Raw genomic sequence first — 17,885 nt, forward strand, 5'->3', positions numbered from 1 at the left:
TCGGTGATGGTGGACCCAAGGTAAGTGAATTGATGGATGACTTCAAGCTCGTAGTCACCAATGGTGATGGCTGGTAGAGATGGCGTGTCTTGGCCTAGGACGTTTGTCTTCTTGAGACTGATGGTCAGACCGAAATCTTTGTCAGGCTTGGGAGAAGCAGTCCATCAGTGACCGCAAGTCCCACTGGGTGTGGGTCACAACTGCGGCATCGTCAGCAAAGAACATGTCTCTGATGAGGGCTTCGTGGACTTTTGTCCTTGCTCTGAAGCGGGTGAGATTGAAGCTGTGCTATTTGGGGCTGCAGCCGATCTTTTGAAGCGCCCTGAAAAGGCTGTCTCTGCTGACTAGGTCAAAGGCCTTGGTGAGGTCAATGAATCCGACATACAGGGGCATCCTCTGCTCTCTGCACTTCTCCTGGATTTGGCGAAGGGAGAACATCATGTCTACCGTGGATCTCTCTGCTCGGAAACCGCACTGTGATTCCAGGTAAACGCGTTCGGCCAGTTTCTGCAGGCGAATTAGGAGGACCCAAGCGTAGACTTTGCCTACAATGCTGAGAAGCGAGATGCCTCTGTAGTCGTTGCAGTCGCTCCTTTTGCTCTTGTTTTTGTAGAGGGTGATAATCTTGGCGTCCCTCATGTCCTGTGGTACAGCTCCCTCATCCCAGCACTGATAGAGGACTGTGTGCAGAGGATGCAGAAGAGTAGTCTTGCAGTGTTTAATGAGGTCTGGGGGAATTCCGTCGCTGCCAGGTGCCTTGCTTGATGTCAGGCTGTTAATGGCCTTGCTGAGTTCGTCCTCAGTTGGCTCAGCATTAAGTTCTTCCATGACTGGCATGCACTTGATGGCATCAAGGGCTGAGTTGGACACCATGTTTTCTGTGGAGTAGAGGTCGGAGTAGTGTTCCGCCCATCTCTCCATCTGCTGGCCAGGATCGTTGATTACTTCCCTAGTGGAGGATTTGAGGGGGGCAGTCTTGCTCTGTGTTGGTCCCAGTGCCTTCTTGATACCATCATACATCCCTCGGATGTTGTCTCTTTCAGCAGCATTCTGTATCTCTTCACTGAGCTCTGTCCAGTACTCAGTTGCACATCGCCTGGCATTAAGCTGAACCTTACTCCTAGCGGCCCTGAGGATTTGCAGGTTCTTCTCACTGGGTGACTGTTTATACTTGGTGAGTGCAGCACGCTTGGCCTCAATACTGGGAGTCATCTCTGATGATCAGGCCTTAAAACCAGTTGTGGGACTTTGCGGTCTTCTACCCAAAGGTGGCCATAGCAATGCAGTGCATGGTGTCTCATAGTGTTTCCCATCTTTCTGTGGCAGAGTCTCTGGGCTGCAATGCATCAAATTCTCTCTCAAAGGCCTCTGTGAACTGTTCTACAAGGTCTGGCTGAGACATCTTGCTGACGTCAATGTGAGAGTTCCCTTGCTTCTTCAAGCAGTGGAACTTCTTCGGTTGCAGTCTCAGCTTGCAGCATACCACAGAGTGGTCTGTGTTGCAGTCTGCGCTGTGGTAAGAGCGAGTGTTTTTGATGGCAGCTCGTCTTACTAGGATCAGATCCAGTTGGTGCCAATGTTTTGAGCGCGGGTGCCTCCAGGAGACTTTGTGTTGGGGCTTCATCTTGAAGGAGTTGGCGATGCACAGTTCATGGCAGGTACAAAACTCAAGTAGTCGCTGTCTGTTCTCATTCATTTTCCCCACTCCAAAGGAACCAAGACAGGAGGGCCATGAATCGTTGTCTGCACCCACTCTGGCATTGAAGTCGCCCAGGAGAACAAGTTGTTCTCTCCTTGGGATGTTCCTTATGGTTGATGCGAGATTTTTTGTAGAACTCATCCTTGGCGTCTGGAGAGGCGGACAGAGTTGGAGCATATGTGCTGACGAGATTGACATAGCCTTGGGAGGTGTTGAGGCTGAGAGTCAGCAGTTATTCTGAACCGCCGCTGCCTGGTTCGATCATGTTCAGCAGGCTGTTCCTGACTGCAAAGCCTACTCCGTACTCTCTTGGGGCATCAGAGCTTTTCCTTGCCAGAAGAAGGTGTAGTCCCTCTCCTTTAGTGTTCCTGAGTCAGCCAGCCGTGTTTCCTGCAGAGTGGCAATGTCCACATTTAGTCTCTTCAGCTTGCTGTTTATGACAGCTGTCTTTCAGCCAAACAGCTTTTCAACGCTACGAACAATCTACTAGGTAAAATGAAAAACACTCCTCTCCCTACAACATTTTCGGCGCAGGAACTCCCTCAAAAGTTTTCTGACTTCTTCACCGGCAAAATATCATGCATTCGTGAGAAGCTTGACTCTGTTGTGTCTCCTTCTTCACCTGTTCAAGAACGCGTGTACAGTGGTCCTGTTTTACATTGTTTCCAACCGGTAACTGAAGATTTTGTGAAGAAAGTGTGTCTGAGCGCTTGTCCGAAATCCTGTGAGCTTGACCCTGTCCCGTCTTCTTTGTTGGTTGAATGTATTGATGTTCTACTGCCACATATTACTCATGTCATCAATTCTTCCTTGCTGTCTGGTTGTTTCCCTGAAAGCTTCAAGTCTGCTATTGTACGTCCACTCATCAAGAAACCATCTTTGGATCATAATTGCTTGAAAAATTATCGACCTGTCTCTAATCTGTCATTTTTATCAAAACTGCTAGAAAAGATCATATTGTCTCAGCTCTTAGCTCATTTGGAGCAGAATGGCTTACTTAATTCCCACCAGTCAGCTTATAGACGTGGTCATAGTTGCGAAACAGCCCTTCTTAGAATAGTGAATGATTTGCTTTCGGGATTTGATGAGGATAAGATATCTGTTCTCGCTCTCTTAGATTTGTCAGCAGCTTTTGACACTATCGACCACTCTATCCTCTTGAACAGACTTAAAACTTCCTTTGGTATTCGTGACACTGCACTAGCATGGATCACGTCTTACCTGTCAGATCGTACACAGAAAGTGTGTGTAAATGGTACATACTCTAGAATATCTGCCTTGAAATATGGTGTCCCACAAGGGTCCGTCCTAGGTCCTGTTCTTTTCGTGCTGTATGCGGCTCCTGTGTCGGATGTCATCAGTCATCATGCGATGTCGCATGAGAGCTTTGCTGATGACACACAACTTTATCAGTCGGCTTCCATAGCTGAATTTGATGCACTGGTGACTCAAACACAGGAGTGCATTGCTGGCCTAAAGGACTGGATGACTCTCAACAAGCTGCAATTAAATGATGATAAGACTGAATTGATGATAACCTGTCCAAAGAAGTTTCGTCAACATCCTTCCTTTCCTGACTCTGTTCTGATCAATAGCACACCTGTTTCACTTTCTCCCTCTGTTCGCAGTCTTGGTGTAATCCTGGACCAGTCTCTTTCCTTCCAACAGCACATTTCGAATATCTGTAAAGTTGCCTATTTGGAACTGCGTAGAATCAGCTCTATCCGCCACTATCTCTCAACCGATGCAACCAAGACACTTGTATGCTCTCTGGTTCTCTCAAGATTGGATTACTGCAACTCTCTTTTGGCCGGCCTTCCCAAATACCTGTTAGACAGACTCCAACGAATTCAGAATAACGCTGCCAGACTCATTTGCAGAGCTTCTAAATTTGACCATGTTTCTCCTCTCCTTCAGTCTCTCCACTGGTTGCCTGTTTCTGATCGAATAGACTATAAGCTATCCACTCTGACCTTTTCTGCAGTCAACGGATCTGGCCCCAAGTATCTTTCTGAACTCATCCATATCTATACCCCGTCTCGCCAGCTCCGTTCTTCCTCTGATACTCGACTTCTCAGGATACCTCACGTCAGAAGTAAGACCTATGGACACAGATCGTTTTCTTTTCAATCGCCAAAGACGTGGAACAAGCTCCCTGATAACCTCCGTCACTCTGATTCCCTCGCATCTTTTAAATCTCGTCTCAAAACTCACCTTTTCCCTCAGCAATAAGTTCAATTGTGGCAGGTCCACAACTACATGCATGTATATGAATGTGTATTGTGTGTGCGTGTGTTTATGTAAGTTTGTGCCTGCCTATGTGTGCGTATTTGTTAGGGTAGCTGTTAGATACACATGTATGTTAAAATGTATGTATGCAGTGTGTGTGTGTGTGTGCGTGCGTGCGTGAGTGTGTGCGCGTACGTGCGTGCGTGCGTGTGTGTGTGTGTGTGTGGTCACATTTTGGTGTGTGTATGTAACATAGATATAATGTTTTATGTTATCAAAAGCGTTTTTGTAAAGCACCTAGAGCAGATTTCTGGATAGTGTGCTATATAAGTATCCATTATTATTATTATTATTATTTCTGGCGTCACTGATGTCTTACAGATCTTGGGAGAGCCCAGGCATCACTGTCCAGACATTCCAACTGGCCAGTTTCATTGTTGAGCTGTTTCTTGAAGTTTTCTTTTTGCCTGGTGAGGAAATTAATGACCTGCTTGTCGGATATTCTCCTAATCTTCATACACCCATAGAAGGCAGTTCGTGGCAGGACAGCACCTAATTGGTTGGGGGCTGCCCAGCTTGGGCAGGCGGTAGCTGTCTAGTGGGACGTGAAGGTCCCTCCCACCATCAAAAGCAACCCCTGGCGTTGTTTCTACGCCAGTTGAGTGCTGACTTATAACTGGTAACTGTTGCTTCACGTGTTGTTCTGACGCTAGTGCTAGTAGCGAAGTTGGAGTGTCCTCTCCAGGTTGTAGGTGCAAAGTGTTTGTGGATGGACGGACGGATATAAGCCTGGGCAATGTAATATGGAAGATAGGCTGTTGCCCATGCAGCTTGTCCCCCCTCTCCACCTCGGTGACAGATCCAAAGGAACAGCAAGGCTGTTACGTTTTGGTGCCAACGCGGCCGCAGGAGCTACCAGAAAGTGACAAAGATTGCCATCCAACCGCCTTTGGGGCCCTGCACCGGATTTTCTGTCAGGGTTTACTCCCTTAGCTAGGTGGCCACAGGTAGCTCTCCAGAGCTGGCGTCCTTTGATGGGTCATTTATTTCCACCAGGGTGTCTAGCCACCGTCCACACTATCCTCTTGAGAGGACTGGTGGGGGTGCTGGTTTAGTTGCCAGCAATTCGACCCTGTGACAGGTAGTACTGGGATCCAGGTTACCAGTAGCAGATATATCTATCTGACCTGACTCACTCTCTCTCCTATTCTCTCTGTAAAGAAAGTGATTATATATATATATATATATATATATATATATATATATATATATATATGCCTGTGTTATTTGTTCACATCCTGGAAGTATACATGTTAGATTTTTATTTCTTTTTTGATGTATGTCAAGACTGTCATGTCTGTATTTTCTTAATGACCTGGCATACAATAATGTGTGTGCTGTTGCTACTGAGGAAGAAACACACCACAGAAACCACATTAAACATCATTATGTTCAGCAAAATAAAAGATATAGATGAATAAAGAGATGCATAGATAAAGAAATGATAATGATGATGATGATAATTATAATTATAATGATAGATACTACTACATGAATTTTGCAGGACAATTTCAGAAACTAATGAATTCAGAAACTTCTGTCTTGCAGTTTCTTTGACTTTTTCTGTTTTCTTTCTATTGTCTCTCTGTTTCTTGCTAACAAAAAAAGGCCAGTGTATGAGCACTGCTAACAACAAGAGGCCATTTCTTGTGATTGTGCTTTCTTTTTTCTTTCTTTTTTTTTCAATGGAAAACCACAGTTCTCATTTCTAAACTACTGAATAACTGTCAAGTGGTGGTTGAAACAGTGATATTTCAAGCGCATTTTACATGCTGTTTGTAAGTGCACATCTGCCTGAAACAGCCAATTGTGTATTCAGTATGAGGCCAGTGACAGACCATAGGTACTCTGCCTAAACTCATCTTTGAACAAAGTACATTTTGAGATCTGAGTTATAAACAACTTCTGAAAAGTTTAGCATTACTGTAGCCAAGTGCTCAGCTGGCTGCAAATAACCATAGTTCAGCTGACCACAAACTGAAAGCTGAGCTATAGCAGATGCTGTTTTCACAACTAACATGCCAGTCTTCAATGACTCGCACAGAATGTGTGATGCCATTCCTGGTTTGATGCAAAGCCCTTTCTAAACCTATTCTCTAAACACCTATTAAAAATTAAGTCTCTGTATCGTTCACTGTAATATTATATTTGTTATGCTTACACACACACTTTAATCAATTAGAAGCATACTTTATTTCAGTTTAATCATTCGTCAGTCTAAAGATTTTAACTGAGGCTAAGCTTACGTCATTTTGTCCTTCAAGCCACACAACGACTCCATAACCAATGTTGCGATTGGGTGAGCTCTAATCTGTGTTTCTGACACAGCGTATTTAATTAATATCTCTTTTGTCGGATCAGTAAACTACAAGTATTATATACTGGCAGATCCATCACAATTCCATCTTTAAATCTATTCCATTTATGTCTGCCTATGTTAAACTGATTTAACGCAGTTTGTAATTTTCCGTGACGAGCTCGCTAAAACTGAACTTTTCAGGTGCTTTAAGGGAGAAAAAGAAAAAGAAGAAGAAGAAGAAGGAGGAGGAGGAGGAGGAGGAGTAGAAGACACAGCAGTCACCGACGTGTGGTTGTGTTTTCAGGAGCATAACGGACTCAGACGGCATTCTGGGCATGATGGTGTCCCGCCAGCCTCTCAGTCGCTCCCACCCTTTCTTTGAGGTGGAGTGTCTGGGACAAAGCAAGCCAGCGGAAACGGGCTTTGTTCTGGGCTGCATGCACGACACGCTGATGTCCGAGCGCTTCCCCATGGAGTCCAAGGAGCGAAGCGGTGGTGCCGTGGAAGGGTTGGTGATGAAGACTTTGTGTGTGTGGGTGGGAGGCTTACACACACACACACACACACACACACACACACACACACACAGCCCCCACACTCATTTACTCCCTCCTTCACTCCACCAGATCCCTGCACTGATCTCTTTCCAGTCTGGTTATAAAACCTACCTCTTTCCAGTCTGGCCATAAAACCTGCCTCTTTCCAGTCTGGTCATGAAACCTGCCTCTTTCCAGTCTGGCCATGAAACCTGCCTCTTTCCAAAGTACCCCCTTCCTCCTCTCCCTCTTTCTTTCCAGAGTTTATAATTTACGAATATTGTCATTAGAGACATACATGCATGCGAATGTTGTGGGTCCACAGACTTACCTGTGAATGTTGTGGGTCCATAGACTTACATGCATGTGAATGTTGTGGGTCCATAGACTTACATGCATGTGAATGTTGTGGGTCCATAGACTTACATGTGAATGTTGTGGGTCCATAGACTTACATACATGTGAATGTTGTGGGTCCATAGACATACATACATGTGAATGTTGTGGGTCCATAGACTTACAAGTGAATGTTGTGGGTCCACAGACGTACATGCATGTGAATGTTGTGGGTCCATAGACTTACATGTGAATGTTGTGGGTCCATAGACTTACATACAAGTGAATGTTGTGGGTCCATAGACTTACATACAAGTGAATGTTGTGGGTCCATAGACTTACATACATGTGAATGTTGTGGGTCCACAGACTTACATGTGAATGTTGTGGGTCCATAGACTTACATACAAGTGAATGTTGTGGGTCCATAGACTTACATTTGAATTTTGTGGGTCCATAGACTTACATACATGTGAATGTTGTGGGTCCACAGACTTACATACATTTGAATGTTGTGGGTCCATAGACTTACATGTGAATGTTGTGGGTCCATAGACTTACATACATGTGAATGTTGTAGGTCCACAGACTTGCATGTGAATGTTGTGGGTCCATAGACTTACATACATGTGAATGTTGTGGGTCCATAGACTTACATGTGAATATTGTGGGTCCATAGACTTACATACATGTGAATGTTGTGGGTCCATAGACTTACAAGTGAATGTTGTGGGTCCATAGACTTACATACATGTGAATGTTGTGGGTCCATAGACTTCCATAAATGTGAATGTTGTGGGTCCGTAGACTTACATACATTTGAATGTTGTGGGTCCATAGACTTACATGTGAATGTTGTGGGTCCATAGACTTACATACATGTGAATGTTGTGGGTCCATAGACTTACAAGTGAATGTTGTGGGTCCATAGACTTACATACATGTGAATGTTGTGGGTCCATAGACTTACATACATGTGAATGTTGTGGGTCCACAGACTTACAAGTGAATGTTGTGGGTCCATAGACTTACATACATGTGAATGTTGTGGGTCCATAGACTTACATACAAGTGAATGTTGTGGGTCCATAGACTTACATGTGAATGTTGTAGGTCTATTGACTTACATATGAATGTTGTAGGTCCATTGACTTACATATGAATGTTGTGGGTCCATAGACTTACATACAAGTGAATGTTGTGGGTCCATAGACTTACATACAAGTGAATGTTATGGGTCCACAGACTTATATGTGAATGTTGTGGGTCCATAGACTTCCATAAATGTGAATGTTGTGGGTCCATAGATTTACATGTGAATGTTGTGGGTCCATAGACATACAAGTGAATGTTGTGGGTCCATAGACTTACATGTGAATGTTGTGGGTCCATAGACATACATGTGAATGTTGTGGGTCCACAGACTTACATGTGAATGTTGTGGGTCCATAGACTTACAAGTGAATGTTGTGGGTCCGTAGACTTACATGTGAATATTGTGGGTCCACAGACTTACAAGTGAATGTTATGGGTCAACAGACTTACATGTGAATGTTGTGGGTCCACAGACTTACATACATGTGAATGTTGTGGGTCCGTAGACTTACATACATTTGAATGTTGTGGGTCCATAGACTTACATGTATGTAAATGTTGTGGGTCCACAGAATTACATGCATGTGAATGTTGTGGGTCCACAGACTGACATGTGAATGTTGTGTGTCCACAGACTTACATGTGAATGTTGTGGGTCCACAGACTTACATGTGAATGTTGTGGGTCCATAGACTCACATACATATGAATGTTGTGGGTCCACAGACTTACATGTGAATTTTGTGGGTCCATAGACTTACATACATGTGAATGTTGTGGGTCCATAGATTTACATACATTTGAATGTTGTGGGTCCATAGACTTACATACATGTGAATGTTGTGGGTCCGTAGACTTACATACATTTGAATGTTGTGGGTCCATAGACTTACATGTGAATGTTATGGGTCCATAGACTTACATACAAGTGAATGTTGTGGGTCCATAGACTTACATGTGAATGTTGTGGGTCCATAGACTTACATACATGTGAATGTTGTGGGTCCATAGACATACATACATGTGAATGTTGTGGGTCCATAGACGTACAAGTGAATGTTGTGGGTCCATAGACTTACATGTGAATGTTGTGGGTCCATAGACTTACATGTGAATGTTGTGGGTCCATAGACTTATATACATGTGAATGTTGTGGGTCCACAGACTTACATGTGAATGTTGTGGGTCCATAGACTTACAAGTGAATGTTGTGGGTCCATAGACTTACATGTGAATGTTGTGGGTCCACAGACTTACAAGTGAATGTTGTGGGTCCACAGACTTACATGTGAATGTTGTGGGTCCATAGACTTACATGTGAATGTTGTGGGTCCATAGACTTACATACATGTGAATGTTGTGGGTCCATAGACTTACATGTGAATGTTGTGGGTCCGTAGACTTACATACATGTGAATGTTGTGGGTCCATAGACTTACATGTGAATGTTGTGGGTCCATAGACTTACATGTGAATGTTGTGGGTCCACAGACTTACATGTGAATGTTGTGGGTCCATAGACTTACATGTGAATGTTGTGGGTCCACAGACTTACATACATGTGAATGTTGTGGGTCCACAGACTTACATGTGAATGTTGTGTGTCCATAGACTTACATGTGAATGTTGTGGGTCCATAGACTTACAAGTGAATGTTGTGGGTCCACAGACTTACATGTGAATGTTGTGGGTCCACAGACTTACATGTGAATGTTATGGGTCCACAGATTTACATGTGAATGTTGTGGGTCCACAGACTTACATGTGAATGTTGTGGGTCCACAGACTTACATGTGAATGTTGTGGGTCCACAGACGTACATGTATTGTTATTGACCCCTTTGCATCAGTTATTTATGTGTTGTGAAAATTGTGAGGGAAAGTGCTTTGGTTTGTCTCTGCATCAGTTTTTAATGTGTTGTGAAAATTGTGAGTGAAAGTGCTTTGGTTTGTCTCTGCACAAGGAATTGTGAGTGAAAGTGCTTTGGTTTGTCTCTGCACAAGGAATTGTGAGTGAAAGTGCTTTGGTTTGTCTCTGCACAAGGATTTGTGAGTGAAAGTGCTTTGGTTTGTCTCTGCACAAGGATTTGTGAGTGAAAGTGCTTTGGTTTGTCTCTGCACAAGGAATTGTGAGTGAAAGTGCTTTGGTTTGTCTCTGCACAAGGAATTGTGAGTGAAAGTGCTTTGGTTTGTCTCTGCACAAGGAATTGTGAGTGAAAGTGCTTTGGTTTGTCTCTGCACAAGGAATTGTGAGTGAAAGTGCTTTGGTTTGTCTCTGCATCAGTTATTCATGCGTTGTGAAAATTGTGAGTGAAAGTGCTTTGGTTTGTCTCTGCACAAGGATTCACCACGCTACTTGAATACTGTACTTATTTTCGTTTCTGACACGTTTGCCTGCTGTCTGTTTCATTGTGACAGGTTTGAATTAGACCCAGGCAGCAGGTTTGGGTTTGGAGTGGAGGGGCACTGGCTGTCAGAGTACGTTCCCAGTGAATCAGCCGTTTTCTACTTCACCAAGAATGGAGAAAAGGTGTGTAGACTGTTTTCTTGATTTGATTCCATTTGATATGGATACTTATATAGCACCTATCTTTGGTTGGAGACCAAGCTTTAAGCACTTTTTAAACTTGGGTTCATTTGCACATCTGGCTGCTTACCTGGGTAGTGCCAACTGAAGGCTGCCGTTGGGCACTCATTATTTGTTTCCTGTGTCATTCACATTTCAGGCATGCACACATACACGCTGAGACAGACATGTAACATTTTACATGTATGACTGTTTTGTTTATTTACCCACCATGTAGGCAGCCATACTCAGAGGTGTGCATGCTGGGTATGTTCTGGTTTCCATAACCCACCATGTAGGCAGCCATACTCAGGGGTGTGCATGCTGGGTATGTTCTGGTTTCCATAACCCACCATGTAGGCAGCCATACTCAGGGGTGTGCATGCTGGGTATGTTCTGGTTTCCATAACCCACCATGTAGGCAGCCATACTCAGAGGTGTGCATGCTGGGTATGTTCTGGTTTCCATAACCCACCATGTAGGCAGCCATACTCGGGGGTGTGCATGCTGGGTATGTTCTCGTTTCCATAACCCACCATGTAGGCAGCCATACTCAGGGGTGTGCATGCTGGGTATGTTCTGGTTTCCATAACCCACCATGTAGGCAGCCATACTCAGGGGTGTGCATGCTGGGTATGTTCTGGTTTCCATAACCCACCATGTAGGCAGCCATACTCAGGGGTGTGCATGCTGGGTATGTTCTGGTTTCCATAACCCACCATGTAGGCAGCCATACTCGGGGGTGTGCATGCTGGGTATGTTCTGGTTTCCATAACCCACCATGTAGGGAGCCATACTCAGGGGTGTGCATGCTGGGTATGTTCTGGTTTCCATAACCCACCGATTGCTGACATGGATTACAGGATCTTTAACATGCATATTTGATCTGTGTGTGTATACACATCAAGGGGGTTCAGGCACCAGCAGGTCTGTCCATATGTTGACCTGGGGGACTGGAAAAATCTCCACCCTTTACCCACCAGGTGCCATTACCAAGATTCAAACCCAGGACTCTCAGATTGAAAGTCCAATGCTTTAACCACTCAGCCGTTGCTCATGTATTCTTGCTCTGTGTCTGTGAAATGTTTGACTGGAGAATGACACTGTTTGGGTGTCTGTGTCTGTGAAATGTTTGACTGGAGAATGCTGTTCTGAGGTCTGTGTCTGTGAAATGTTTGCAGTTCCCTGACTGGAGAATGATGCTGTTCTGGGGTCTGTGTCTGTGAAATGTTTGCAGTTCCCTGACTGGAGAATGACGCTGTTCTGAGGTCTGTGTCTGTGAAATGTTTGACTGGAGAATGAAGCTGTTCTGGGGTCTGTGTCTGTGAAATGTTTGACTGGAGAATGACGCTGTTTGGGGTCTGTGTCTGTAAAATGTTTGACTGGAGAATGACGCTGTTTGGGGTCTGTGTCTGTGAAATGTTTGACTGGAGAATGACGCTGTTCTGAGGTCTGTGTCTGTGAAATGTTTGACTGGAGAATGAAGCTGTTCTGAGGTCTGTGTCCGTGAAATGTTTGACTGGAGAATGAAGCTCTTCTGATGTCTGTGTCTGTGAAATGTTTGACTGGAGAATGAAGCTATTCTGAGGTCTGTGTCTGTGAAATGTTTGACTGGAGAATGAAGCTGTTCTGGGGTCTGTGTCTGTGAAATGTTTGAGTGGAGAATGAAGCTGTTCTGGGGTCTGTGTCTGTGAAATGTTTGCAGTTCCCTGACTGGAGAATGACGCTGTTCTGAGGTCTGTGTCTGTGAAATGTTTGACTGGAGAATGAAGCTGTTCTGGGGTCTGTGTCTGTGAAATGTTTGACTGGAGAATGACGCTGTTTGGGGTCTGTGTCTGTAAAATGTTTGACTGGAGAATGACGCTGTTTGGGGTCTGTGTCTGTGAAATGTTTGACTGGAGAATGACGCTGTTCTGGGGTCTGTGTCTGTGAAATGTTTGACTGGAGAATGAAGCTGTTCTGGGGTCTGTGTCTGTGAAATGTTTGCAGTTCCCTGACTGGAGAATGAAGCTGTTCTGAGGTCTGTGTCTGTGAAATGTTTGCAGTTCCCTGACTGGAGAATGAAGCTGTTCTGGGGTCTGTGTCTGTGAAATGTTTGACTGGAGAATGAAGCTGTTCTGAGGTCTGTGTCTGTGAAATGTTTGACAAGAGAATGAAGCTGTTCTGGGGTCTGTGTCTGTGAAATGTTTGACTGGAGAATGAAGCTGTTCTGAGGTCTGTGTCTGTGAAATGTTTGACTGGAGAATGAAGCTGTTCTGGGGTCTGTGTCTGTGAAATGTTTGACTGGAGAATGACGCTGTTTGGGTGTCTGTGTCTGTGAAATGTTTGACTGGAGAATGAAGCTGTCCTGGGGTTTGTGTCTGTGAAATGTTTGACTGGAGAATGAAGCTGTTCTGGGGTCTGTGTCTGTGAAATGTTTGACTGGAGAATGAAGCTATTCTGAGGTCTGTGTCTGTGAAATGTTTGACTGGAGAATGACGCTGTTCTGGGGTCTGTGTCTGTGAAATGTTTGACTGGAGAATGAAGCTGTTCTGGGGTCTGTGTCTGTGAAATGTTTGCAGTTCCCTGACTGGAGAATGAAGCTGTTCTGGGGTCTGTGTCTGTGAAATGTTTGCAGTTCCCTGACTGGAGAATGAAGCTGTTCTGGGGTCTGTGTCTGTGAAATGTTTGCAGTTCCCTGACTGGAGAATGAAGCTGTTCTGGGGTCTGTGTCTGTGAAATGTTTGCAGTTCCGTGACTGGAGAATGAAGCTGTTCTGGGGTCTGTGTCTGTGAAATGTTTGACTGGAGAATGATGCTGTTCTGAGGTCTGTGTCTGTGAAATGTTTGCAGTTCCGTGACTGGAGAATGAAGCTGTTCTGGGGTCTGTGTCTGTGAAATGTTTGACTGGAGAATGACGCTGTTCTGAGGTCTGTGTCTGTGAAATGTTTGCAGTTCCCTGACTGGAGAATGAAGCTGTTCTGGGGTCTGTGTCTGTGAAATGTTTGCAGTTCCCTGACTGGAGAATGAAGCTGTTCTGGGGTCTGTGTCTGTGAAATGTTTGACTGGAGAATGAAGCTGTTCTGAGGTCTGTGTCTGTGAAATGTTTGACAAGAGAATGAAGCTGTTCTGGGGTCTGTGTCTGTGAAATGTTTGACTGGAGAATGACGCTGTTTGGGGTCTGTGTCTGTGAAATGTTTGACTGGAGAATGAAGCTGTTCTGAGGTCTGTGTCTGTGAAATGTTTGACTGGAGAATGAAGCTGTTCTGGGGTCTGTGTCTGTGAAATGTTTGACTGGAGAATGACGCTGTTTGGGTGTCTGTGTCTGTGAAATGTTTGACTGGAGAATGAAGCTGTCCTGGGGTTTGTGTCTGTGAAATGTTTGACTGGAGAAAGAAGCTGTTCTGGGGTCTGTGTCTGTGAAATGTTTGACTGGAGAATGAAGCTATTCTGAGGTCTGTGTCTGTGAAATGTTTGACTGGAGAATGACGCTGTTCTGGGGTCTGTGTCTGTGAAATGTTTGACTGGAGAATGACGCTGTTCTGGGGTCTGTGTCTGTGAAATGTTTGACTGGAGAATGAAGCTGTTCTGGGGTCTGTGTCTGTGAAATGTTTGCAGTTCCCTGACTGGAGAATGAAGCTGTTCTGGGGTCTGTGTCTGTGAAATGTTTGCAGTTCCGTGACTGGAGAATGAAGCTGTTCTGGGGTCTGTGTCTGTGAAATGTTTGACTGGAGAATGATGCTGTTCTGAGGTCTGTGTCTGTGAAATGTTTGCAGTTCCGTGACTGGAGAATGAAGCTGTTCTGGGGTCTGTGTCTGTGAAATGTTTGACTGGAGAATGACGCTGTTCTGAGGTCTGTGTCTGTGAAATGTTTGCAGTTCCCTGACTGGAGAATGAAGCTGTTCTGGGGTCTGTGTCTGTGAAATGTTTGACTGGAGAATGACGCTGTTCTGGGGTCTGTGTCTGTGAAATGTTTGCAGTTCCCTGACTGGAGAATGAAGCTGTTCTGGGGTCTGTGTCTGTGAAATGTTTACAGTTCCCTGACTGGAGAATGATGCTGTTCTGGGGTCTGTGTCTGTGAAATGTTTGCAGTTCCCTGACTGGAGAATGACGCTGTTCTGGAGTCTGTGTCTGTGAAATGTTTGGCTGGAGAATGAAGCTGTTCTGGGGTCTGTGTCTGTGAAATGTTTGCAGTTCCCTGACTAGAGAATGAAACTGTTCTGGGGTCTGTGTCTGTGAAATGTTTGCAGTTCCCTGACTGGAGAATGAAGCTGTTCTGGGGTCTGTGTCTGTGAAATGTTTGCAGTTCCCTGACTGGAGAATGAAGCTGTTCTGGGGTCTGTGTCTGTGAAATGTTTGCAGTTCCCTGACTGGAGAATGAAGCTGTTCTGAGGTCTGTGTCTGTGAAATGTTTGGAGAATGAAGCTGTTCTGGCGTCTGTGTCTGTGAAATGTTTGACTGGAGAAAGAAGCTGTTCTGGGGTCTGTGTCTGTGAAATGTTTGCAGTTCCCTGACTGGAGAATGAAGCTGTTCTGAGGTCTGTGTCTGTGAAATGTTTGGAGAATGAAGCTGTTCTGGCGTCTGTGTCTGTGAAATGTTTGACTGGAGAATGAAGCTGTTCTGGGGTCTGTGTCTGTGAAATGTTTGCAGTTCACTGACTGGAGAATGAAGCTGTTCTGAGGTCTGTGTCTGTGAAATGTTTGACTGGAGAATGAAGCTGTTCTGAGGTCTGTGTCTGTGAAATGTTTGACTGGAGAATGAAGCTGTTCTGGGGTCTGTGTCTGTGAAATGTTTGCAGTTCACTGACTGGAGAATGAAGCTGTTCTGAGGTCTGTGTCTGTGAAATGTTTGACTGGAGAATGAAGCTGTTCTGGGGTCTGTGTCTGTGAAATGTTTGACTGGAGAATGACGCTGTTTGGGGTCTGTGTCTGTGAAATGTTTGACTGGAGAATGAAGCTGTTCTGGTGTCTGTGTCTGTGAAATGTTTGACTGGAGAATGAAGCTGATCTGGTGTCTGTGTCTGTGAAATGTTTGACTGGAGAATGAAGCTGATCTGGTGTCTGTGTCTGTGAAATGTTTGACTGGAGAATGAAGTTTTTTTCTGGTGTCTGTGTCAGTCTTTTAGTTTTGTGGTATTGTTGTGCTGTCCTATCTTTATTGTGTACTGTGTATTGGTTAACTGAAATCAGGAATTTTTTTGTTTGTTTTCTGATAAATTTTGTTTTTTGTTCCTATTACTGTTTTGGTTATTTCAGATGTTTCAGGATTTTTTTAAAATACACTTCTTGCCTCGCCTTGCCTTATTTCATTCACGTTTATCATGATTGTGCTTCCATTCAGATGGTAGAGAAAACAACATCGGAAAAGCCTCACATTGGGATGTACCCTCTTGTGTCTGTACTGGGCAAATCCCAAGCTGCTGTGAAAATCCACAACTTTGATTCGGTTCCTGAGGTAAGAGATGAAACTTTGTGTCCCAGTCTGATCTGTGATTTCTGCAGACAGGACCTCACTCAGCCTCAGAGCCTTTTTGTTTTTTAAAATCTGTATTCCACAGAGCTAGGGTTATGGATGAAACCGAAACCCATAGTTGTGTAACTTGTTTTATGAAGGAAACAAGTGAAGGACAGTATCCAGTAAATCTTGATATGTTTGGAAATCCCATAAAGTGGTTTTTGTTTCTTTTGTTTATTTTTTAATGCAGGAAATGCTGAATATGACAACCGCACACATGCAGTTTGCATGCACTCTCATGCCTACAGTTGAAGATTTCATGCACACTCATGCCTACACTTGAACATTGCATGCACACTCATGCCTACACTTTAATTTACACATTGCATGCACACTAAATGCCTACACTTGAACATTGCATGCACACTCATGCCTACACTTGAACATTGCATGCACACTCATGCCTACACTTGAACATTGCATGCACACTCATGCCTACACTTGAACATTGCATGCACACTTATGCCTGCACTTGAACATTACATGCACACTCATGCCTACACTTGAACATTGCATGCACATTCATGCCTACACTTGAATTACATGCACACTCATGCCTACACTTGAACATTGCATGCACACTCATGCCTACACTTGAACATTGCATGCACACTCATGCCTACACTTGAACATTGCATGCACACTCATGCCTACACTTGAACATTGCATGCACACTCATGCCTACACTTGAACATTGCATGCACACTTATGCCTGCACTTGAACATTACATGCACACTCATGCCTACACTTGAACATTGCATGCACACTCATGCCTACACTTGAATTACATGCACACTCATGCCTACACTTGAACATTGCATGCACACTCATGCCTACACTTGAACATTGCATGCACACTCATGCCTACACTTGAACATTGCATGCACACTCATGCCTACACTTGAACATTACATGCACACTCATGCCTACATTTGAACATTACATGCACACTCATGCCTACACTTGAACATTGCATGCACACTCATGCCTACACTTGAACATTACATGCACACTCATGCCTACACTTGAACATTGCATGCACACTCATGCCTACACTTGAACATTGCATGCACACTCATGCCTACACTTGAACATTACATGCACACTCATGCCTACACTTGAAGATTGTATGCACACATGTGCATACACTTTAATCTACACTTGTACATTACATGCACACTCATGCCTACACTTGAACATTACATGCACACTCATGCCTACACTTTAATCTACACTTGAACATTGCCTGCACTCTCATGCCTACACTTGAACACTGCATGCACACTCATGCCTACACTTGAACATTGCATGCACTCTCATGCCTACACTTGAACATTGCATGCACACTCATGCCTACACTTGAACACTGCATGCACTCTCATGCCTACACTTGAACACTGCATGCACTCTCATGCCTACACTTGAACATTACACGCATACTCATGCCTACACTTGAACATTACATGGACACTCATGCCTACACTTTAATCTACACTTGAACATTGCATGCACACTCATGGGTCACTTGAAGATTGTATGTACACTCATGCTTACACTTGAAAATCAAATCAAAA

General features: G+C 44.3%; 1 protein-coding gene across 7 annotated transcripts in view; it reads left to right on the forward strand.

The window, feature by feature from the left end:
• The window catches only part of LOC143283637 (uncharacterized), a 393,825-nt gene that overhangs the window by 28,822 nt on the left and 347,118 nt on the right, over positions 1-17,885 (forward strand). For all 7 annotated transcript variants that reach the window (XR_013055424.1, XR_013055425.1, XR_013055423.1 and 4 more), the window contains 3 exons: positions 6,592-6,795; positions 10,671-10,782; positions 16,137-16,250. Coding sequence is in view for 4 of the 7 variants with exons in the window: in XM_076589820.1 (XP_076445935.1) it covers positions 6,592-6,795; positions 10,671-10,782; positions 16,137-16,250 (430 nt within the window). In the remaining 3 variants the exon portion in view is untranslated. The remainder of the gene's footprint in view (positions 1-6,591; positions 6,796-10,670; positions 10,783-16,136; positions 16,251-17,885) is intronic.

This window comes from Babylonia areolata, chromosome 7 (genome assembly GCF_041734735.1).
Source record: "Babylonia areolata isolate BAREFJ2019XMU chromosome 7, ASM4173473v1, whole genome shotgun sequence".
Classification (NCBI taxonomy): domain Eukaryota; kingdom Metazoa; phylum Mollusca; class Gastropoda; order Neogastropoda; family Buccinidae; genus Babylonia; species Babylonia areolata.